General features: G+C 37.5%; 1 protein-coding gene across 2 annotated transcripts in view; it reads right to left on the bottom strand.

The window, feature by feature from the left end:
• LOC142833851 (amine sulfotransferase-like) overlaps positions 1-24,890 on the bottom strand; it is a 150,385-nt gene that overhangs the window by 92,250 nt on the left and 33,245 nt on the right. The window contains exons 6-7 of one of the 2 annotated variants that reach the window (XR_012907458.1): positions 19,556-19,742; positions 17,549-17,840 (exon numbers count right to left, since the gene is read on the bottom strand). Coding sequence is in view for 1 of the 2 variants with exons in the window: in XM_075945698.1 (XP_075801813.1) it covers positions 17,719-17,840; positions 19,556-19,742 (309 nt within the window). In the remaining variant the exon portion in view is untranslated. Of the gene's footprint in view, positions 1-17,421; positions 17,841-19,555; positions 19,743-24,890 lie in introns of those variants that run through there. The other variant, XM_075945698.1, reaches the window with a different exon arrangement.

Raw genomic sequence — 24,890 nt, 5'->3', positions numbered from 1 at the left:
CTCTGCCTCCCAGGCTTTGGGATTAAAGGTGTGTCCTACCACACCTTGAAGTCTCAGAGTTCAATCTCCCTCTGCTTCCCAATTATTGGGATTACTACTCTCTTTCTACTAGTATTCTCTTTCTTCCTTTTTTGTTTTTGTTTTTTACTTTAAAACTTTAACTTTTAGCCTGCATATATTTTTAACACACTGTAATTCATTTAGAGGTTTTCTTCAACTTTGAATCTTTCTTATAATGTATATGTCTCTTTTTTGACCACATGAGTCTTTAATTTACCAAGCAATATCAGTAGGACTAAAGCCATGGCTTTGATGACTGGATCCAGCCCATTCCTTAGCTTTCCAGTATCATGGCAGAGGTGTCTGTTGCCGTTTTTATTGCTACAATTCTATAGCATTTCAAGGTCCTTGCCAGCAAATAAGCTACAACACTCAAATGCTCTCTCTGTAGCTGATCTCCTGCCTCAAAGAGTCAGAGTTTGCCCTGGCAGGAAGGCTCACAAAGCCGGCATTTTAAAACAACTCAGCTTTTTTCCTGCTACTGCTGTAAACAAACAAGCATTCAGTGGGCTTTTATCAACACCATTTAAGTGTTTCATGGCAGGACCTCTTAAGAGCTGAAGGGTTTTGCAGCTAAAGCTGAGTCAGGAAGTCTCTTTTAGCTGAGAGTACTTGCTTGCCCTTACCAAATACAATTTGATATCAAATACTGTTAATTATTTAAGTGCTGTGTTCTTGCCACCTTATATATTTTAAATGATTTATAATTATGTCTATGCATGTGAGTATGTGAATGTGAAAGCAGGAACCCATGCCAGATCTCCTGGATCCTGAGTTGTAGATCCTGAGTTTGTGAGCTGCCTAATATTGGTGCTGGAAACAAAACTCTAGTCCTATGCAAGAGCTGTACATGTTCATAACTGCAGAGCCATTTGTCTAGCACCTACATCTTTTTTAAGGTTTATTTTATTTAATGCATGTGAGCATTTTGCTTACATGTATGCATGTATATCATTTGCATGCTGGTTACTAGAAGGTCAGAAATTATTAGATCCTCTAGAACTGGAATTAAAGGGTGGTGGTGAGCTAGTATGTGGGTGCTGGCTACCAAATCCTGGTGTCCTGCAGGAGCAACTAGTGTTCTTAACTACTGAGCCCTCTCTTCACCTCCTACATCATAGTTTTTAAAATAAAATTTTGCTTCAATGTTTTTAGACTCCCAAAGAAAGTGTTTCATTGTGTTGTCTGCCCAGGTTCAGTAAAGACAAATCACCAAATTCTTTACTTTTTTTCTCTTGTTTTAAACTATTTTTGTTAGTTCTTGGAGATTTTTTTTTTTTATTTTCGAGAGAGGGTTTCTCTGTAGCTTTTGGTGCCTGTCCTGGAACTACCTTGGAGAATTTTATATATGTTTTGATCATATTCTCCTTCCCCTCCCAATGCTTCCTAGATCCACCCACTCAACATTGTGTCTTTTTTTCCCTTTCATTAAGGTGAATTTGTGCTGCCCAAATATTCTTATATATGTGCCTTCCCCTGGAGTAGTAATTATGACATTCTAATATACTCTGTTTCACAAATATATTAGCAAAACTTCATTTACCTTCCCAATAATTAATCATAAATTGTTAATAATTCATACTCTGTATTTTTATGTACCAAATTTACAGGTGAAGCATGGGATTTTCACACTCCTATATACTTTTCTCCCAGCACAATACTGATTCACAGAGTAAGAATGAGTGGATGGATGGATGGATGGATGGATGGATGGATGGATGGATGGGTAGATGGATCGATGGATGCGAAGATGGATGGATGGAATGATGGACAGATGATGGATAAATAGTAGAATGGATGGATGGATAGATAAATGGATAGATGAATGGATATATGGCTTGCTGGATGGATGGATGAATGACTGGATGGATAGATAAATAGATAGATGGATGGATTAATGGATGGATGGATGAAAGAATGATGGCAAGGTCTCTAGCCTATGCCTCCTGGGACTCTGTTTCCATTATCATTAAAATCTATTGCATTGCCTCCTGATTTGTCAGTAAGAACTGTTAGCTGAAAAGGAATGTGGAAACTAAGCACCAGCTTCATAGGATCCAATATCATGAGCTCCAAAGGCATCCACATTCATAAGCATACACCCACACATAGATATATAATTAACAATAAATTTTTTATGACCTGGAGTTATGTAGTGGTTAAGAGTACTTGCTTTTCTTTGAGAGGACTTGAATTGTGTTTCCAGTACTCACATGCACCCACATTATATTTGGAAGACGTAACCTCTAGTTCTTGCTGCTATTTACTCATAGTTTGGAAGATGATGATCAGTAGTGGGAGGGCCAAACATCAAATCATAAGTTCAAAAACATTTGTAAAATTATAAATGTCACAACGTCCCATGAAATAAAAAAAAATGCACTACTGCATGGGAGTTCCATGGCAGCTGAGTTCTGAAGAGTCAGGAACTAACTAGGCAAAGATTAAGGGAAAGAACTTTCTCAGCGGAAGGATCATGGAAAATTACTATTTCTTATGACTAGCAAAGAGTAATGAGGAATGAAACAAAATTGAGAATCATGCAAATTAAGTTTCTGAGTCAGGTCCTTCATATTAATAAAAAATGAGTTAGCCAGGTTGTGGTGGTGCATGCCTTTAATCTCAGCACTAGGGAGGCAGGGGCAAGCAGATCTCTGTGAATCTGAGGTTAGCCTAGTCTACAACAGCTACTTCCAGGACAGGCACTGAAGCTACACAGAGAAATCCTGTCTCAAAAAACAAAGCAAAACAAAACAAAAATCAAGCATCCCTGTTGCTGTGATTCTAGGGCAGGAACTAAGATGAAACGTCTAGTTTTGTGATTTGGTGAAGTGTCTGCCCCTCTTCCTAGCTCGGCCAATCCAAACCAGATCCATTCAGTTTTGTTTTAGAAACCCTAGAACAGCAAGTCTTCAGCTTAAAGCACAGACTAGGAGGATCTGTGATCTCTTGCTGGAGGACTTTAAGGGTGTGACAGGTTGATCCATGCATGATATGAAGTATAAGGTCTGAACTAGTGGGAAGACTATCATTCTCTGTGTATCTGTCACATTGTGAGAGAAATAAAGACACTGTTGGGGATAGAGTGCACCAAGAGAATCTTATAGGTTAGCTGACAATGGCGTGGGAATAGATAATGTTTCAAACACCAGGAGAGCCCCAAATGCAGACTCACAGTGCATTTGCTTCTCACTGAGCCAACTTACTGTGAATGGCAGATTCAGAAAGGAAGCTGCATCTAGCTGTGATTCAGTGTCTTCAGAGACCAAGTGGTGGATTAGAATTCAGTACTGTGGAGAGATTGGCATGTTGAAGGTTCAAAAGTTAATTACCTTATTGTGGGCCAAGTTCTGGCCCCCTAGAGTAGTCATTTCTTGCACCACTGTGACTCATTTGAAATCTTGTGACAATAGATAAACCCTTTTTAAAATATATTAGCATAGCAGACCACTAAAATCTGCCAAATGTCACAGGATTTCATCTTAGAAGAACACAATAGCTCCACACATATGATCATCTCTCTCTCTCTCCTCTCTCTCTCTCTCTCTCTCTCTCTCTCTCTCTCTCTCTCTCTCTCTCTCTCTCTCTCTCTCTATTTCTCTGATGTACCCATAAAAGTATTTTAAACTTCCTTGATTCATGATTTCCTTTGTTTGTGAAACTATAAAAACTTATGAAACAGCTTCCACATTGCACGTGGAATTTAGGGAAACATAAATCTGGGTTCCTCCATTACAGGCACTCAAAATGGCTCCTGAATAAACTATTTCTTATACCATTTAAGATGAGAGATGTGGTTTTTCATCAATGATTATGAAGCCACAATGTGTGATGTCGAGATTGATCCTCTCTTCCATGGAGGAATCACGCAGGCGGAATCCAGGTGCCTGGATGAACCCATTGAATACAGGACATCTGCTGTTAGTTCTTTATGGATTGTTGATGGATTCTTTTAGGACCCTGGACTTCCCTTAGGTTGTTCAGTGGTCAATTTTGCTTATGTACTAGTTAGGTGGAATCTTATTTTGAGAGAGGAGAAGGATCTTACTTTGATTTTGTTTAAAGTATCTGTTTTTTTGTGCTGAGAGCACATTGGTCTCAGCATTTTGGTTTGGTTTCTTTGCTTGCTTTCACACCTCTAAAAGAATTTTCTTCTGTTTAGGAACTTAGAAGGCATTTTGGTTTTGTTTCTTTTGGTTTTCACTGTTTTTAAAATGTTTTATTATCGTTTAGCTTTGCCTACTGACATTACCCCTCAAATTCAAAATTCTTTGTTACCTGCTGCTTCTCTTACAACCTTGGCAAACCTTTAGCTTAGGGATTTTATGAGTACCTGAGGATAAGGATGCTGAAGACAAGAGGCACTTGCTCCCTCTGTCCAGAAGTGTGGAGATGCCAGGGAACACCCACAAGTGCAATATCATAGGGAAACCCAACAAACATACTGTGGTTTTCATGTTGACACAACCAACTAGCTCTATGGACTTTTATAGAAAAAGCAAGTCCTTAGTTACCTTCCATGGACATTTAAAAGCTTACATGTGGTCTATCAAATTCAGTTCAAATGAACATTGAAGTTATATGACATAATAATAAAATGTTCATTTTATACCAGTGAAGTGTAAATGGACTTCTTTTTTCCATCCTTCCATATAACCAACACGACTCCTGGAATAGCAGGCAATGCTTTTAACTGCTGAGTTGTCTCCCCAGCCTAGTATCTGTTTTTTAAATGCTATATCCTCAGCTCTATAAGACATCACTGATTTCACTACTGTCCCCTTTTATCAATTGCCATACAGCTCAATGGTAGACATGGCCACACAGTCCCCTCCTGTTGATTCTTTATCCTCTGTACCAAAGTCAGATTTAGTTTGAGATTAATGGATCTTAGGTTCAAGCCCAACACTTGCTAGACTTTTTCATAAATTTCATATTTGTAAATTTGTATTTTCTTAGTAGAAGACTCCTCCAAAATAAATATGGTGCAGGTCCCATAAATCCTGGATCTGCCTTATTTGAGACGCTAATACAAATAAGTATCACCCAGCGCCGTGCTTCATGCTGAGACTGCAGCTTTATATGGATAGTTCCCTTCTCATCAGGGATGATGCTCCCTATATTAGATTGAAGTGAATGGCAGCAACTTGTTGGTAATTTACAGTTAATTTGGTCTATGTTCTTCTAAAGAAGCCTATTCAAAATCTTTTTACTGATTCTTTGTGGATTTCACACTACGCATTCCAACCCTATTTATCTCCCCTTCTGCCCTTGCAACTGCCACCCCAAAATAAAATGAAAGAAAAAAGAAAAACACAAAACAAAAGCAAACAAAAGGTCTTGGTGTGGAAGCTGTAGGTGAAACAGTGAGTCACACAGTATACTCTTTAGTCCATAAATTTATACTTGTAACTGTTCATTGCAATGCTAATTGATCTGGTTCAAGGCCTCTGGCTTCTGTTATGCCTTGGATACTGGGTCCTCACGGGGACTCCTCTTGGATATCCCATTGTTGGCTTGTGTCATAGAGATCCAGTACCTTTGGATATACAGGTCTGGCCTCATCATATTCTTCAACAGTTCATAGATTAGGTGGATATTGGGGTGGACCAAGTAGTATCCCAAATTCTGGGCCTGGGTGGTAGCTGGGCTTGTCAGTCTGCAAGCTTTCCTTCATTATCATTACCAGGGTGAGCACTCCAGCGCTGCCCTGGCTACCTCACCCAATGCAGCAGATAAACAGGAGCAGGGCCAGCTCCTCTGCACCCACACCACCAGGGCTAGCTCTACTATTTTGCCCAGGTGAGGATCAGGGCCTGCTCTCCTGAGTGCTGTGGTTGGGGAGGGACAGGGTCAGCTCTCCCACTTCCGTGGCCTCCAGACCAGATCTCCCACCTGCCACAGGTGGCTAAGAGGAAATGCTTTTCCTCACCCTGACACCACATGGCAACAAAGTGGAGTGGGGTCAGTTCTGCTCTGACACCATCAGAGCTGGTTCACTTTATCTCTGCCAACCCGGTCAGCTATACTATGATGCCCAGGTGAGGAACAGGGCCTATTCTCTTGTGTGCTGTAACCAGTGAGGGACAGGGCCAGATCTCCCACTCTTTTGACCCCCAGGCTGGCTCTCTCACCTGCCAGAAGTGATAAGGTGAGAGGGAGGAAAGAAGCTTATTTTCCAGAGAATTAACTTTTCTTGGATTATTCCTGGCTCATGCCACTTATATAAAATACTTTGCTTACTAGGATCTCAAACAGTACAAACTGTGCTTCCAAATTCTCACTGTGTTAAGGTAATCTTTCCAAGGCTACAGGACTGAGAAAGCATTGAAGTAAGTTTTGTTCTAAAAGCAAAAGGGCCCCTGCACAATAAAGCAATATTATTTTTTTCTCAAATGATATTTGGTTTTACTAAATCATACGTAGACTATAAAAGTAAGGAATAAGTGAAGGATCGTAAATCTAAAAATAAATTAAATTAACAAAATTGGTATCAGCGTTTCCAGTTGACACATGGTAAAACTGTAATCCAGGAGAGTTTAATGTATGTTCAGTTCTGCATAGGATGGTTGTGTCCCCAAACTACCACACAGACTCAGGATTTCATGCTGCTCTCTGACTATAAATATCCAACTAGAAATTTTAACAGGTGTTTTTGGGAATATTAGGGAATTGAAAGTAGACATAGTTTGATGTTTGGCTATCTGTAAGTTTAAACTACTTTTTGGAATGAACTTATAAACTATATTCATAATTTTATTTGTCATTTACAAAGCTTCAGAATTCTTTAATTCCAGGTGCTGTTTTCCTCCTGCCAGTGCCTTGCAGGTTTGTTCAGACCCACCTGTAAGCCCCTTCCCTGCTGTTGTGGGCTAGTCCTCAGTCTGGAAGGTCACTGTAAGAGTAGCTCTGGCAGCATCTGCAGGATCTACATATGACGATCAGATGGTAACACCCTGGCACAAACACCAAGAAGCCCACAATCAGGATGGCAATGACCCGGCTGGTCCCCATGGGGCTGATGCAGCCGGTCAGCAGAAGGCAGCCCGTCACGATGAGAGTAGTGCCAACCAAAAACTGCAAGCTGGCACAGATGATGGTCTTGTAAGGAATCTTAGCAGGGTTGTTGTTTAAGAAGAGAGATCTCATGATACCGGGATCTCTTTAACTTAGCGCTAGTCAGCAGTTAGGTCCATCCCGAAGGTTACAGTTTTCTGAGTCAGCATTGAAGAGCTTCCAATAGTTACTTTGCACTGGGTATCGCAATGTGAACTTTCAGCTCAGATCCCTTCCAAAGGTTGCAGTGTTCGGGTCAGTGCAGGAGGGCCTCCAAGGCTTAGTTCCTGAGGATCCAAGTGCTACATTGGTACAAGTGGATCATCATCGCTAGAGTGGATGAACTTCACCTGGATGCCACACAGAGTGCAGGGGCATCTGAGAAGATCTGAAGGTTGCCCGTAGTTTCCTCTATGTCTCTAGTCTGCCTCCACCACAGACTAACTGCTTCTGAGGAGCTGTTGCTTTTGTGTCATTGAATGAATTTTTGAATCTCCAAAATTATGATGACTTTGACAGAGAATATGATTTGGACTGTATTTTTGTTACGTGCGTAAGCCAACATTAGTCAATATCCTCATTCTGTGATAACTGAAGTTATTAGTTATAGTTGGTGTGTGAATGTCCAGCTGGTTTCTAACTCACAAGTATGTTTTCACTCCTTGTGCTTAGTAAATCAAAAAAGAAAAATATATAATGCGGAGACGGTTGAAAAAAAACATTTCAGTAATACTTTTCATAAGTGTAGTTCTACCTGCTACAGCTTAGTGTATTCTTGATATAGTATTTCACTCTGACGTTTTACTCTTCAGGTGAGAAAGTAAAATGTTTCTCACAATGGAATAAAAAGTTCCATTGGGGAAACTTCCAAAAGCCTTCAGTACCAAGACTTATTTTTTTTTCCGTACAATTCCAGATCTTTTCTTTGGTTCTAGTGTCTTCATTTCTTCCTTGTGGAAAAGGATGAATTAAAAGCCATTATTGAATCTTTTGAACCTGGCTTGGCCTGGTTATTCCCCCATGTACAGCTGGTTTGGAGAATTAGATATCTCTATCATTGCCTACTTCCCTCCAAATGCGCCTATTATGTGACTGAATATAAATTTAGAACTCCCCACAGAAGCATAAATCAGAAGCAGAGCTTAGGTTTCCACTTCTTTATAATTTTGCAAAAAGTGCAGGCTAAATAGAAGACTCGCATTTAGGAGAAATTATAGCAAATAGCATAAATGAATTCTCTCACTTTGCCAGAATTACTTAGTCTTAAGCAATTTAATAATAATCATTTGTGCCATACACTCGAATATGATATGCTATTCTAATGAAAATCTGTTCATATTTTTCAATTGGAAATTGAGGCCTGAGTGTTTTTTCTTTTCTTTTAAAAAGTCTCCCTGATACTCAGGCTTATGTGGCTGTTTATCCTGGACCCACTCTGTTTGCTGTTTTCATTCAGTGCTTTTTCTGGAAAGTACCATCAGACCAGCACTCCCTCTTTGTTTTCTCTTTGCTGAATACACATTGAACTGTAATTTGAAGTGTTTGGCAATTAACAAATCTCCAAGTTCTATTTATCTTCTAGGAATAATTACTCTTTTGTGCCTGTCAGATTAGTCTATTTCTCCACCATGGCTTAAACATCTTCAAATTCCCCCTTTTGGTGGCTCATTTAATCTCAGTAAGGGAGTAAGAGAATGAGAGTTATTAAAAAAAAACAGAAGTAGACAATAACACTACATCGCAATGTGTATAATACTAAATATGTGAAATAATAAGATGATAAGTGGGTGAAATACTTGAAATAAAGTAATTAGGAAAAATCGTTTTATTTTCAGAGAATGAATACCAAAATGAAGATTTATTTGAGGAATTGCTAGAACTTTAGGATATAAACCATGGCAAGGCAGCTATTAAAACAGTGATAGGTAGAAAGCTGTTTTAAGGTCTTAAGTGTGATGAATTAATTTCTTGCAATTACAGTACAAATATATAGTGTATACCTTACTATTGTAACAAGAGTTAAATGTACAACATGGTAATTTTAAGTAACTTCAAAGAGCCTTAATCCTGCTTTGTGCTTTTCTCCCAGATAAATTTCTCTTATTAATACATAAAAACATGTGATACTAGGTGTTCAAAATTCTCTACCTAAAGACAATATTCGAAATCAGAGGGCACTGACTAGTGAAAATTTTCCAAAGAAAGAACACAAGATGCTAACATCCAGTGGAAGATTATACCAGAATTCTCTGTGATGAAACAGAAGAAATATGAACAATGAAATCAATGTAGCTCCTCAAAACTTAAAATCATAGTAATAGATTCCAATGTGGGTGGAATAGATAAAATTCCAGAGAAAGAATTCAAAGAGGTTATTAGAATTTTCAATGAAGTCAGAAGATATGTATAAACTCTTAATCAATTAAAATGAGCACAAAAGAGTAAATAAAATAAGATAATATAGGTCGGGAAAATGTAATTTAACAAAATGATAGAAAAACTGGAAAAGATCAACCTGAAATATTGGGATATGCTCAATCAGTTAATCTGGAAAACAATCCTAATTATGCTATTCTTAAAAAATACCCAATAATAAACCTAACCAAGAAAGTTAAATCTCTACAAAAACATGTAGAGACACCATATCAAGAAATTGAAGAAGACACCACCAGATGAAGAGTTCTGTCACATTGTTAACAGAATTCAACTGCAATTAGTTAAAGATTCCATGGTATTTCCATTAAATTCAAAATACAATTGGTCTTGTGCTCCTCATAGCATAGAATTCCCACTGGGGACAGGTAGAGCAAGCAGGCAGTCGAGGCTTATTTCAGCAGATGTCAAAACAGTGGCAAGACTGTTTCTAGTATTTAGCCTTAGAAATCTTGGCCTACCATGTCTGCTCACCTTGCCTATCTATGAGGGCAGCCCAGGGTCTCTTTCCTGCAACAGGCGAAGGCTTTCTTAGACGTCATCCTTGCCCAGAATTGCTATCTCTTAGATAGCAAGAATATGTATAAATGTACATAGAATTGAGAAGTTCACTAGGGGAAAGGGCAAAACTTTCATCCTCATGTTCTGAAGGGTGAAAGGTGTGTGTTTCCTGAGAACTGATTGGAATCTATTGATACCACCAGCACCTGGCAGCTTCCTTCTCTGGCTACCTTGGCAAGCTATCTTCTATCATACTCATCTGCAAGCCCCAGTACTTGCCTTTCTCAGTTTTCCATGAGACGTCTGATCCCTCTGTCCTGCTTTAGACAAAAGTCCTTTTGGGTCTCTTAAGCCAGAATATCCCCCAACCTTCATGTTTATTCTCAATAATTTTCGATCTAGTGACCGCAGCCCAACCTTATAATCTGGCTACACAGTCTCAATTTCCTATGGTGTATTCAAATTTAAGTTTGCTGTTTTGGTTCATTCAGTTACTCATTGAGATTAATCATCAGCCAGTTCTCTGTGCTCAAAAAGTGAATTTCCCTTCATCGCCTGATGAAGGTTAATGTTCATGAGGATGCCTATGTGTTTGTCTTTGGGTTCACCTTCTTACTTAGCTTCTCTAGGAACATGCATTATAAGCTCATTGTCCTTTACTTATGGCTAGAAACCAAATATGAGTGAGAACATCCCATGTTTCTCTTTTTGGGTCTGGCTTACCTCACTCAGGATAGTGTTTTCTATTTCCATCCATTTGTATGCAAAATTCAAGAAGTCCTTGTTTTTTACTGCTGAGTAATACTCTAATATGTATACAGAGACAGAGGAGCACGGGACAGAAATCTCAAGGTCCAAATCAGGAGCAGAAGGAGACGGAGCACGAGCAAGGACCTCAGGACCGCGAGGGGTGCACCCACACACTGAGACAATGGGGATGTTCTACTGGGAACTCACCAAGGCCAGCTGGCCTGGGTCTGAAAAAGCATGGGATAAATCCGGATTAGCTGAACATAGAGGACAATGAGGAATACTGAGAACTCAAGAACAATCGCAGTGGGTTTTTGATCCTACTGCACGTACTGGCTTTGGGGGAGCCTAGGCAGTTTGGATGCTCACCTTAGGAGACCTGGATAGAGGTGGGCGGTCCTTGGGTTTCCCACAGATCAGGAAACCCTGATTGCTCTTCGAGCAGATCAGGGAGGGGGACTTGATCGGGGGAGGGGGAGGGAAATGGGAGGCGTTTGCGGGGAGGAGGCAGAAATCCTAAATAAATAAATAAATAAATAAATAAATGAATGAATGAATGAATGAATAAATAAAAAAAGTGAATTTCCCACTACTGACTTTTGCTATTTTAATTTTCATGGATTTCCCTTTACAAAATAACTAGCTGCTACCCTACTGAGTAAACATAGTCTACCACCAAGTGTCAACTGCCAATCCAGTTGTTTTTAGTGAACAAAAGCCAATTGGTTGAGAAACTGAATATATTCAATTTAAAGAGATTGTCTCTTCAAGGAATACGTCTGAAAGACTTCACTTGCTTTTTTTTTTTTGGTTGTTGTTGTTGTTTTTTAAAACAGGGTTTCTCTGTGTAACAGTCCTGGCTGTCATGGAACTGGCTTTGAAGACCAGCTGTTCTCAAACTCACAGAGATCCCAAATCTCTGCCTCCCATGTGTTCTAATTAAAGGTGTGTGCCCTCATGCCTAGTTGTGTTCAGTTTAACATTAGTCAGGGTTATATATCTTATCCTAGATCTTTCTCTGCATATACTCAGTTACAGTTTAGAGCTAAGATTCTTTTCAAGCCATTTAACAAGAACACTTCATCCTTCCTGATTGATGGCCATCAACATCTGACTAGACTCCTTATTCATCTTTTTCGTGCAGTTACCAACAGGTCACCCTAACCTGGCTCCAGCAAGGATCCCGTTAAGTCAGTTTGCATGGTATTTCCCTCATTCCTGAGTTTTTAAGTTGTTCACTAATTGGGTTTTCCATGGCCCTTTTCTAAACTTTGCCATTATACATTCTGCGTTGAGCTCAGTCTTATTGCAAAATCCTATTGCAGAGGTTCCCGCACCTGTCATGATGATCTTTTTTAAAAACACATTTTAATGGCTGTCTTAAAATAATTTTTATAAACAGTGAGCACATCATCTATAGATGACGGAACACAAAATTCCAAAATAAGAAGTCAGAAAAGAAAGTTTAATAAACTGTAAATACCTTTCTACATCATATTTCTCATTTATGGCTCTGCATAGTTTCAAGAAAATTTCTTTTACTGGTACTCCAAAAATCACCATAATGAAATACTATATAGTGTATAAGTTAATTGGAATCATATTATTCTTATTGCAACAAAATATTTGACTGAGACACTCCTGCAAAAGATCCAAGCTATCATAATGCTCTGTGCCATCATGGGTCCTGAAACAAAGCCAGTAAACCATGAGCTAGAACCTCTGAACCCAGGAACCAAGGTGAATTTTTTTCCTTGCCACAGACTAGAAAGAAGCAGTGCACTGAAATAGTTGAAACAAAAAACCAAAATAATTCTTTGAGGTACATAAATTAGCCATCTTGGGTATTTGGTTGCAGTGATGACCAACTTGGGTTGGTTCCATCTGGTGACTTTCATGAATGCTGCTAGCATATATATTCATGATCCAAATATAATAAATTTTTAAACATCTGCAGTTGCTTTATTAATTAAATTTTTTATTCATTTAGAATTTGAAATTCATCTAGATATTTTAGAATTATTAAAATGTCTTTTAGCATGTGTTTAATTAGGATATGTTGCAGAAAGAACAGTTTTCATACTAATACCTTGTAATTAAACCAGTAGGATATTTTATTTATCTCTTAATTGATTCTTTGTGGATTTCACACCATGTATCCTGATGCCACTCAACTTCCCATCCCCTCATTTCTACCTTCTGCCCTTGCAACCTCCACCCCCAAAATAAAATAAAATTTAAAAGAAAAATCAAAGTAAAAACAAACATCCAAAAAGTCTCTCAGCATGAATGTTGTTGTGTGAAGTAGTAAGTCACACTATATATGCTTTAGTCCATACACCTTAACTTTTAAGTGTTCATTGCAATGCTCATTGGTTTATTTCCAGCCTCTGGCTTCTGCTATGCCCTGGATATTGGGTCATCACTGGGTCTACTCTTGGATATCCCATTGTTGCCTTGTGTTATAGAGATCCAGTAGCTCTCTGGAATAGATTGGTGCTGTCAGAAGCAGTCGTGTCTCATGTCAACAGAACCCTAAGTTATTTAAATGCCATGTTTCCACAGATCCTTGAAGTGATTGAAGATTACTTGTCTAGAGAGAATACAATCTCAGTGTATCTAAAGAACCTAATTGATCTGACAGTATGTACAGCAAGCATGAACAACTATTGACTTATAATAATTAATACCTGTATAACTTAAAGACTAAAACTTCATGTAAGAATATTTAATAACCTGTAAACAAATGAGTAACAAAAGAGGACAATGACCTTGAAATGTTAACAATATATAAGTATCTTGATCAGAGTAATATATAAAGCAATATAAAAATATATTCTAAAAGTTGTGTCAATATACAAAATGTCCTAAACAGAGACAACATACATATATACAATCTGACATTATGTACAGGTAAACAAATAATGTAAAAAAAGTAACAAATATGATTTGAACTTTTATAAATATACAAAAACTATACTAACATAAATTATCCAGGAATAATAGCTCACAAGTATTCACTCTATTACTCACTATTACTACTCCCCCTTTTTTAAAACAAAAATAGTTTTCACCCCAATCCTGTATCTAATACAATTAATAATCAACAATCCCTAAACAGTGTTCCCAACCCTATGGACTAACATTTTTGGGATGGGGGTGTTGTCTTCTAAAATTGCTTCCCACTCTCATGGGGGTGATGTTGTCCTCAATTATTGAGGGACTGGGGGGGCTGCATCCCCGGCACCCAGCCTCCAGCATGGCTTATGCCCCGAAATAATTACACAGAAACTGTATTCTTTTAAGCACTGCCTGGCCCATTAGTTCCAGCCTCTTATTGGCTAGCTCTTTCATATTGATCTAACCCATTTCTAATATTCTGTGTAGCACTACAAGCTGGCTTACCAGGAAAGATCTTAACCCGCGTCTTTCTGGAGTGGGAGAATCATGGCGACTCACTGACTCAGCTTCTTTCCCCACGAATTCTGTTCTGTCTACTCCGCCTACCTAATTTTCTGTCCTATTAGGGCCAAGCAGTTTTCTTTATTAATTAACCAATGAAAGCAACAGATAAATACAAGACCCAACTCCATCACTTAATGGGATCCTACAAAATTAAAGTGATGGTTAAGTTTCCAAATTACTGTCTCATATAATTGGAAACAATTTCCAAGCAGATGATAGGTAGATTTTTTTCCCCTTAAGTTCTTATTTGAAATTCCAGCCAGAATGTCATGAGAAGGTGCACCATTTCAGCAGCTGGTAACCCCCCCCCCAAAAAAAGAGAAACGGTCTTATAGTAGTGCTGTCTGTATCACAATGTCATCTCAACTAGGTAGAGTTGTTGCTATGGGGCCCCATCTTCTTCCTGGAATCTTTAAACATTACTACAGAAAAGGATCTGTAGAAAAATTTATTGTTCACCATAAAAAACTTAAACACCAGTCATATAAATATACATTCAATGAAGAATATGATATAGACAAAAAAGGCATGGAGAAAGTAAAAAATTTTCCTAAAATCTTTCTTCCCACCCATACCAGATGGCGCCATATCTGAAACAGAAACTGAATGTTCCTTTTAACATTATGCTTAGATTTAGAAAAGTACAGAGCCAGTATAAAATATACAGGATCCAGTTATTGGAGAATCACAGACAATCTGGGGAAGAATACAAGAAGTCCCCTATATAATGTTAAGTCTATCGATTTTGTTATAGTCGCTATTAATCTCTCCAAAAAAATTAGTACAAGTCCTTTGCCATGGTCCATTGTCTTCCCATAACTTTTTTTTATTTCATCAGTATTGAAAGGCACTATAATTTCTGCTTGCTCTATACCTGTTAGTTGATAAAGTCTCAATTTACCTCATAGAATTAATTCAGGGACTTTTTCCACGTAAGTTTTTAATTTTTTACTTGGTTTATGTGGTAAAAATATCCATTCTAGAATAATATCTTCCCTCTGTATTAAAATTCATGTAGAAGAAATTATGAAGGCAAGATGACTAGAATACAACTAAGATTTGGATTCACCCTATCCACATATGCCTTCTGTAATTTTTCCTCAACTATTGTTAATTTCTTTTCTGCTTCAGCTGTAAATTCTGTGGGAGTATTCAAATTTTTATCACCATCTAAGGGTTTATTTAAATGAATTATTAGATTAGGTGTTATCCCAACAGCTGGTCGTAGACTGGAAATGTCTCCTAAAAATCTTTGAAAGTCATTAAGAGTCTGTAACCGGTCTCTCTGAAATTGTGAGTTTTGTGTTCTAATTTTCTGTAAACCTATTCTGTAATATAGGTAATTAACAGAATCTCCTTTTTGAATCTTTTCAGGAGCAATTTCTAATCCCCATTTAGGCAAGACTTTCTTTACTTCTTCAAACATCCTTTCTAAAGCATCTATATTTGAATCAGATAACAAAATGTCATCCATGTAATGGTAGATTGTTGACTTAGGAAATTGCTTACGAATTATTTCCAATAGCTGGCTGACAAAGTATTGGCACAGGGTAGGGATGTTGAGTATTCCCTGTAGAAGGATAGTCCATTTATATCTACTAGTAGGCTGGGAATTATTATAAGTAGGCACCGTGAAGGCAAACTTTTCTCTATCCTTTTCTTGTAAAGTTATAATGAAGAAACAATCCTTTAAATCAATAACTATAAGAGGCCATCCTTTTGGTAACAGAGAGGGCAGAAGAATTCCAGATTGTTGAGGGCCCATAGGTTGAATAATCTCATTGATAGCCCCTAGATCTATCAACATTCTCCATTTTCCAGATTTCTTTTTAACAACAAATACAGGAGAATTCCAAGAGCTACTAGATTCTTCTATATGTTGAGCATCTAGTTGCTCTTATACCAGCTGTTCTAAAGCCTGCAACTTTTCCTCAGCTAGAGGCCACTGCTTAACCCATATTGGTTTATTAGTTAACCATTTTAAAGGTAGAGCTGTTGGTACCTATGAAGATTTATCAATTGCTTTATGTTCTTGTAAAGCCCAAATGGCTGGTGTCCATCATCTCTAATATTTTCTAATATTTTCTTCAGCAGAGGGCTGTTATCTAGGACAGTGATCTTTAAGATTTCCCCTTAAATAAATAACCTTTATTAAAATTATACTTCCAAACTGGTGTGGGATTGTGTTGTGACTTATGTTAACACCCTCCCTTGGCATAAGAGGAAGTGGTGCAGCTCTCCTGCTCTCATACTCACAGACCTGGCTACCTGTCCCCTGCCAACAGGGGAAGGTCTAGTGTGCTGCACAGGTGATCTGTTGTTCCCACTCTGCCATGTGCATGAACAGTAGAGCCACTAATGTCTGCACCTAGAGTCAAGTTACTGTCCAAGGGTTGAGTCTCTGTTGGGGCCATGGAGATCTGTGTAGTCTGTGCTGCCAGCCAGGGCCATTGAGTCGACTAGGCCTAGATTGCTGCCAGGCGTCATGTCTGGGTCTATTACCCTGCCATGGCTGACATTGTGTTGTGTTCCTCGATTCATTAATCCACAAAAAGCAGTGAGGATAGGGCTGTAGAGTTGGCCCTACCCCTCACTGACTGTACCAGTCTGGAGAGCAGACCCTGGACCTCCTCAGGGGCAGCACAGTAGAACTGTCCCTCCTTGTGTGGGTGTGTGTGAGCAGATCCTGAAGACGGAGAGTGAGAGAGCTAGCCCCCCCCCACGATCTGCTGCATGGAGGTGTGGGCAAGGGAAAGATACCTCCTTGCTCTTCACTCCTCACTGATCAATACAGATCCCAGCTGTGACTGGATGATGGATTCATAGTCCTTTGCAGCAGCCTGGGCTCAGGTATCACCATGAACCTGGTTGGCAGTGCAGGTCAGTTTGGCATGGACCCAATAGCAGCAAGGCCCTTGAACCACCGTATGTCTCTAGGTGTGAGCACAGATCCTGGGCATCCACACTAAAACCACCATATGTTTAATCTTTGACTTTTATGTCTTTACTACAAGCTAAGTTATATTAATTTTAAAAGGCCTAAATGTTTTCATATGACATCTCTTTCTTTTATACAGCACATTTGAACAGTTGTATTGATTTTGAAAGCAATCGATTAAAGTTAAGTTTAAGATTAAATGGATTTTTAGTGTTTATTTGACCCTGAATTAATTAAAGGTAAAGAAAATGTGAACTATAGAAGAATCTCTGAAGACTACAAGCCATGTTTTATGTTTTTTTTTGTTATACTATTTTTGTGAAATAAACCATTGCTAATAGATACCTTTAAAATCAATGTTATGGGCAGTAAGCAAAAGATAAGTTAATTATATTGTTTGAGAATTGTGCTTTATAATTCTTAGTTAAGTGAGTGGAAGAAATTAATTTTAATATTTAAGTATGGCCTTTGGTTAGTACATTTTTATATGATTACTTCACGTGGTAATTAAAGTTCTACTCCTCATTCATATCCCAAATGAACTTTAAGGGAATGTTTTTCATGTTCCTGTAGAATATTCTATCAAATCTTTCATTCTGATCCACAGTCAAGTGATGCTTCCAGTCTCCAATGGTTCCTAATGGGAGAAGCACAGGATAGCACCAACATAAGTAGCAGAATCGGGGTGCAATCGACCCAACTCACTCTACTCCTACAGCTCACACTGCACATCACTGAGTTCTCAGGAGGGTTAACTTGACTATCTGTCCTCTCATCACAGAAGAAACTTAAGAGTAGCAACATAACAAATAGGTATCACTAGCTACTACCACTGAGTTGTAGCCAATATTTAGAAAGAAAAAAAACCTAAAAAGTTAAAAAAAATATTAGAATTTTAAAAGCATATTTTACTATGCACCAATCATTATCCTCGAAAAAAACTTATACTTCAAACACAGTGTATTTTCAACACAGTTCTTTGAGGTATATGCTGTTTGGTTTTTCATTTTTAAACTGAAAAAATAAATGAGACCCAGAGGTTTTCAGCCAGTCCAGTCAAGGTGACACAGAGCATCAGAGCAGTTATCATTGTGGTTTTACCAGATAGGAATTTGAGAGGATCAGTATGCTAGTTAAAATGAAAATATTTATTTGGTTTTCTAATTTGTCTGAGAGGATGATATATTGTTTGCATTTGGAACCGATGGCAAGCTATCATGGGTAAGACATTTAGGCTTGTTGAGGAATGAGATGTGAGAATTGTTGTTAAGTGGCAGAAAAGACAAAATAAAACAGTTTCTGAAAATATGGAAAACCAGCAATATTAAAATATAAGCTAGTACTCACAGGGCGTCAAGAGGGAAATACTCATTCTTAACCATATCTTTGGGCATAAAATGAGATCATAAGATGTTTATTGCCTGTATACTGAATTTATGGCAGGTAAAGTTATTAAGATATTACTATAATTTTATGCTGATAAAAATCTCACACATGAGGAAGCAGAATTTTAAAATTTATCTTCAATATAAACAGACAGTAAGTTTACTTGTCCATTAATCCTCTGTAATTCTAGCTATTAGGGAGGTGTATGTTATAGAGATAGAAGGATTATGAATATAAGGTAACTGTATTTGCTTAGAGTACACTGAGAAAGAAACATTCTCTCTCTCTCTCTCTCTCTCTCTCTCTCTCTCTTTTCTCAGACACATACAACACACACACACACACACACACACACACACACACACACAAATCCAACAAAACAAGACAAAAACAAAACAAAAAATCCCCCAAAACAATAGCATAAGATGAATTAGAGTCCTAACTTCTAAGCCATCTATTTCCTAGGACAAGACTTCTGACATTCTTTTAAAAAGGAGTTGTGTGGACTGAAGGGAAGAAAAGGCATATTTATAAAGTAAGTGAAATTATCAGATTTTTTTTTTTACTGAAACTACTACAAACACTTCAAGGTCTCTTGTCAATTAAAATGCTTGATGCTTCCAAATGTCATTACCTGGAGAAATACTTTTAAAACACATATTATTTCTCCAAAGTACTCCAGGGAACACTCAACAATTTTTTTTAATTTATTTATTTATTAAAAATTTCTGTCTCTTCCCCGCCACTGCCTCCCATTTCCCTCTCCCCCCCAATTAAGTCCCCCCCTCCTCAGCCTGAAAAGCAATCAGGGTTCCCTGTCCTGTGGGAAGTCCAAAGAACCCCCACCTCCATCCAGGTCTAGCAAGTTGAGCATTCAAACTGCCTAGGCTCCCACAAAGCCAGTGCATGCAGTAGGATCAGAAACCCATTGCCATTGTTTTGCTACTACAGACTAGTAAATTTTACCTTTGCGGAAAAACATTCCCTGATCATTTCTTGTCCAAATATTCTTTTTTATAACATCGTCATAATTTGCTCGTGGGTCAGATTTCATATTCTGAAATGTAGCTTGTCTCACAACAGAATCCACATCTTTGTCACTGAGTTCTTTCTCCAGAAAACTGCAGATTTTAACTACTGAGCCACTTAGGTTCTGAAAAAGTCATGGGTTGAGAAGTTACTGACCTTTCAATGGAGGTGTGAGTTACAGCCCAGTGTGTATCATAAACAGGTAGATTTACATTTGGATTGCAAAGATTGCTCAACACATGAAATAATCATAGAAACAGGGCAAAGAAAAACTGAAATTATTATTTATTGTCATTGATACAGAATAAACCATTAATAAAACACAGTTCTTTTGAGACTCTGTAAGTCTAAGCTGGTTTGGAATTCAGTATTCGTCTAGGCTGCTCTCAAAGTTAGGATGGTCTTCCTTTCATAATGTCCCACGGACTAGGATTAGGGGTAGGAGCTACTACACTCATCTCAATATCATTGTTAAATAAAAGCATCAATTCATGAGCTGAAGAACCCAAGTAACTCCATGCAAATCACTGTGCATTCAATATTTTTGACTAGAAACAAAGTTGGTTGAGAACAATATGATCATTATTATCTGATCTCTGCAATCCTTCAGATTTTAATACTTTCATTTAACATATTACTGGAAAATAATAGGCAGATTATTTAGTCAAGAAAGAGAAACATAGCATCTAAATTATAGGTAAAGAAATAAAAACTTCTCTGTAAAATGGACAGCAATATGACATCATATGTAAAACAAAAACGAGGGAAAGCAAAGAATCTGCTAAAACAGTGAGATTTTACAAATCTGTAATATATAAATGAAATCAACACACAAATATTACTTGAAATTATAAATACTAGTGATGAGTAATGCTGACGTAAGATAAAAATACATGAACTTTGAAGTGGTAAGAGTAAAAAACTTAATAATAAATGCAGAAAAGTTTAGAGACAAGTCCATTGAAACCAACAAAAGATCAATGAAAGAAAAAGAAACAGAAACACATCATTCCTACACTCATGAATTGGAGTACAGTTATTTATTTATTTATTTATATATTTATGTATGTATGTATTATTTGTTTATTTATTTGGCTTTTTTTTAAAGACAGGATTTCTCTGAAGTTTTGGAGCCTGTCCTGGATCTCACTCTGTAGACCAGGCTGGCCTTGAACACACAGAGATACCTTGCCTCTGCCTCCTGAGTACTGGGATTAAAGAGTGTGCAACCACTGCCCAGCTGAGGACAGTTATTTTAAAGAAGCTATACAAACCAATCCACAAATTGTATGTAGTCTATAACAAAATTGCTGTGTTTTTTTTTCTGCAAAGAAAAAAAATGAAGAAAAGAAAATCTGTGTAAAAGTCATATGATTTTGACACCTCATAGGAGCGAGTTATCTTCTTCAACCATGTGTTCCCCAAGGATTGCAGTTAGCTGATCAGGAATGGCAGGAAACCCCTTTACCTACTGAACCTTCTCTACCCATAAAGAAGCATTTTATTGTCTTGGTGATTCTAACACTGTGGTAATGACTTGAATATAAAAATGAACCATTAGGACAGAATAGACTTCCCCGAAATAATCTCTAGATAATAATGCTAAAAAGGTTTTTTGATATTACTGCCAAAAATGTTAAATGAAAATGATTATTCATTTTAAAAAATGTTCTTGGATAAATCAGATATCCATAAATTAACAGAACAAAGAATTACAGTGTATTTCAAACCAATGAAAATTGGCCAAACATAAAAACAAGGGCCTAAACTACGATACTCTTAGAGAGACTTAAAGGGAATGATTTACAGCATAGGATTTCACAGCGGTGTCTGTAATATGTCCCTAGAAGTACAAATAGCAGAAAAAAAAATGCTTATTAAATTGATTATACTAAATGTAGTAACACCTATGTAAAAGGAGACAGATTCAATGAAGTGAAAAGATCACCTATAGAATGGGAACAATATGTCATTTATCTGATACAGCATTACCCTCAGAAATCAACAACAACAAAATTAACTTAACTAAAACTTTAAATAAACTATCCTCAAAGGAAGTCTAGAACCATTAAACACAGGAGAAAACTGTTCTGTATCACTAGTCATTTGGGAAGTAGAAACCGACAAGAAGAGCACACATCTTGTGTTCTATTACAATGACTATTTCTTAACAAATTAAAGAAAATCATAAGCACGGTTGCTGCTTGTAATAAAAAAGCGGGCTGCATTCCTGGCATGCAGCTAGCTTATATCCCGAAATAACAACACACAAATTGTACTCATTTAAACACTGCCTGGCCCATTAGTTCTAGCCTCTTCTTCGCTAATTCTTACATCTTGATTCAGCCCATTTCTAACAGTCTGTATTCACCACAAGGTCATGGCTTAACAGGAAAGATTCAGCATGTCTCATCTGGTGGCTGGCTCGATTGTGGCTCTCTCTGACTCTCTTTTCTTCCTCCCAGAATTCTGTTCTGTTTTTCCTGCCTATCTGAGTTCGCCCTATCAACTAGGCCAGGGCAGTCTCTTTAATTAACCAATGAAAGTAACACATAGACAGAAGACCCTCATACACCAGCTGCTGGTAAAAATATAAAGTGGTTCATTTGTGAAGGGAAACCTATGATGCTTGTTTCACAAAACAAAATCAGGATCACTGTACGATCCAACAACTCCACTAATGGCTTTCACTTCTGACTCCAAACAATTGAAACCAAAATATATGAAGGATTTGTACCTCTATATTCATAGCATCAGTATGCACAACAGCTAAAATGTGGAATCAAGCCAAACTTATGTAGACTATAGAACATAAATGCAATGGGACATTCAGACAGAGAGAAGGAATTCTGATATATGATGCAATAAGCCTTGATGACATAGAGGACATCACAGTAAGTAAAGTAAGTCAATAAAAATACAACTGCATGTCTCTACTCATTCCAAGTACTAAGCTTAAAGAAATTAATACAGGAAGAACATAGCGTGGTAATTTTCAGGACAGAGAAAAGAATAATAATGAGTTATGGTTTAATAGTCCTAGGGTTCAGCTTGCCAAAAGGAAATTGGATAGCGGAAGTGACAAATGGTTACATAAAAAGTCAGGATGGTCAAATGGCACATTTCATGTAATAGATTATAAATCATAATTAAGAGTGCAATTGGGGTTAATAGCCTGAGTATGAATGTAGTAGTTGCTTATGAAAAATTAATTTTTCCCAGAGAAGTTGCAACATTCTTCATGATGAAGAAGCACTTCCCCCAATTCACGAACAAAAATAATAAATAAGAATGAACACATGGGTTTTATTTGTAGATTTAAAAATAAATATTGATTAAGAGAAGCTTAAAATTCCATTCATATTTAATGAAAGCTGGGCTTTTGAGGAGTCTATACATTTAATACAAAAACAGAGATGTGTTTGCAGCTGGGGATCAGATGGTTTAGTACACTGCTAAGATGACTTGAGTGTGTTAATCTCCATCTTTGTCTGTGGCCAATTGTGAAAGGAACTTAGTATGTTGTGATGAATAAAATAATAGGATCCTAATGCTAAGTGATTTCCACAAATGGCTTTGATGCACAATGACTGACCACAAAACCAGGAGCAGAAATAACATGAAAAATAGAGCAATGCAGCTGAAAGAAAGAAAGAAAAGATAAGAGAACTCTAGATGCTGCCAACGATGGAATTATTGGAAATAATTTTCACAAGGAGGTAAAAGACAAAAACTTAAACTGCCTGAACCCAATACTCTAATATATATATATAATATAATATAATATATATTATATATAATTATATATTATATAATATTATATATATATAAATAAAAAGCAATTAAGAACAACAGACTGTCTTTAATTTTAAAAAAATGTAAATCTCCGTGAATAATTTTAGTACAAGCTTCAACTCAGATGAACTCAGAAAAATCAAACTTGGAGCCAGGGGTAGGAGCAAATTAACTCTCAGAATGATACAGAATGGAAAGACAAAGATGTTGGCCCCTGTATGAAGAACTATGCCTGCCTTTGGTAAGGTGACACACCACTTTAATTCCAGGATTTAGGAGGCAGAAGCAGCTGGATCTCTATAAGTTCAAGGCTACATTGGTCTAAATAAAGAGTTTTAGACAAGCTAGAATTACATACTGAGATGCTATCTCAATAAAACTAACAAGTTAACAAAAACAAAATAGGGAGTTTTGAATGTGATACAAGTCATTAGACTCCTGTGACTTTCATTTTTTTTTTTTTTTGTACAGGATAGTTTCTCAGCAAATGAGACATTTCCTCAATGCCCCACCTTTCTCTGTTCATAATTCTAAGGCACATTTTATGAAAGAGCAAACTGTTTTTCATATAAATATAGGAACCCCTTTCTGATTTCCTCCATCTTCAGTCTTCAGTGTCTACTACAGTGAGGCACATAATACAGATGCAATTCTTTACTGTAGACTTCGACCATTTGGAACATACAAAGGAAAAATAAACACATATAGGAAGGAAAAATCAAGTCCTTCACATCCTTTGAGGATTTGCCATTAAGTGGATTCTGATGTCTTTTCAGGTAAATTAAAATATCTAGATTCTTTTACTTGTTTGTGTTTACATTTTAAAGGAAAATACATGAAGAAAAGACAAGCATTCAGTTCAAGAGTTATTAGGACATGAATCATAATTCGAACATATATTTAGGTAACTGAAATATGTAGGTTATTTTAGATGCCCACCAAATGTATCTCCTCCTAGTAGTAAGCCTCATCTTTTCTCCAAACAATGACTGTCCTCATCAATGAGGATGACTTTTTGCTATACCCATACTTTTGTCCCATCAATAGGAATCTTTTAACATAGTCTGCATTCTATCCATTGCTCTGTTCTGATGGAGGAAGGTCATTGGCTAATAAAGGAACTGCCTTGGCCCATTTTATTGGTTAGGACATAGGTAGGTGGAGTAAACAGAACAGAATGCCGGGAGGAAGAGGAAGTGAGCTCAGACTCAGCAGAGACGCCATGCCCCACTCCCGGGCAGACACACGCGATGAAGCTCCGACCTAGAATCTTCCCGGTAAGACTGGTGCTCACAGATTATTAGAGATGGGTTGATCGGTATATCAGAATTAGCCAGTAAGGGCTAGAACTAATGGGTCAGGCAGTGTTTAAAAGAATACAGTTTCCATGTAATTATTTTGGGTAAAGCTAGCCGAGCAGGCGGCTGGGGTGTTGGGGACGCAGCCCCGTCACCCTTATTACTACACTGTTCTTGAG

This window comes from Microtus pennsylvanicus, chromosome 1 (assembly GCF_037038515.1).
Source record: "Microtus pennsylvanicus isolate mMicPen1 chromosome 1, mMicPen1.hap1, whole genome shotgun sequence".
In the NCBI taxonomy this organism is placed as follows: Eukaryota; Metazoa; Chordata; class Mammalia; order Rodentia; family Cricetidae; genus Microtus; species Microtus pennsylvanicus.
Note: the sequence above shows the minus strand (reverse complement) of the source record. Positions and strands in the feature narration are given on the sequence as shown.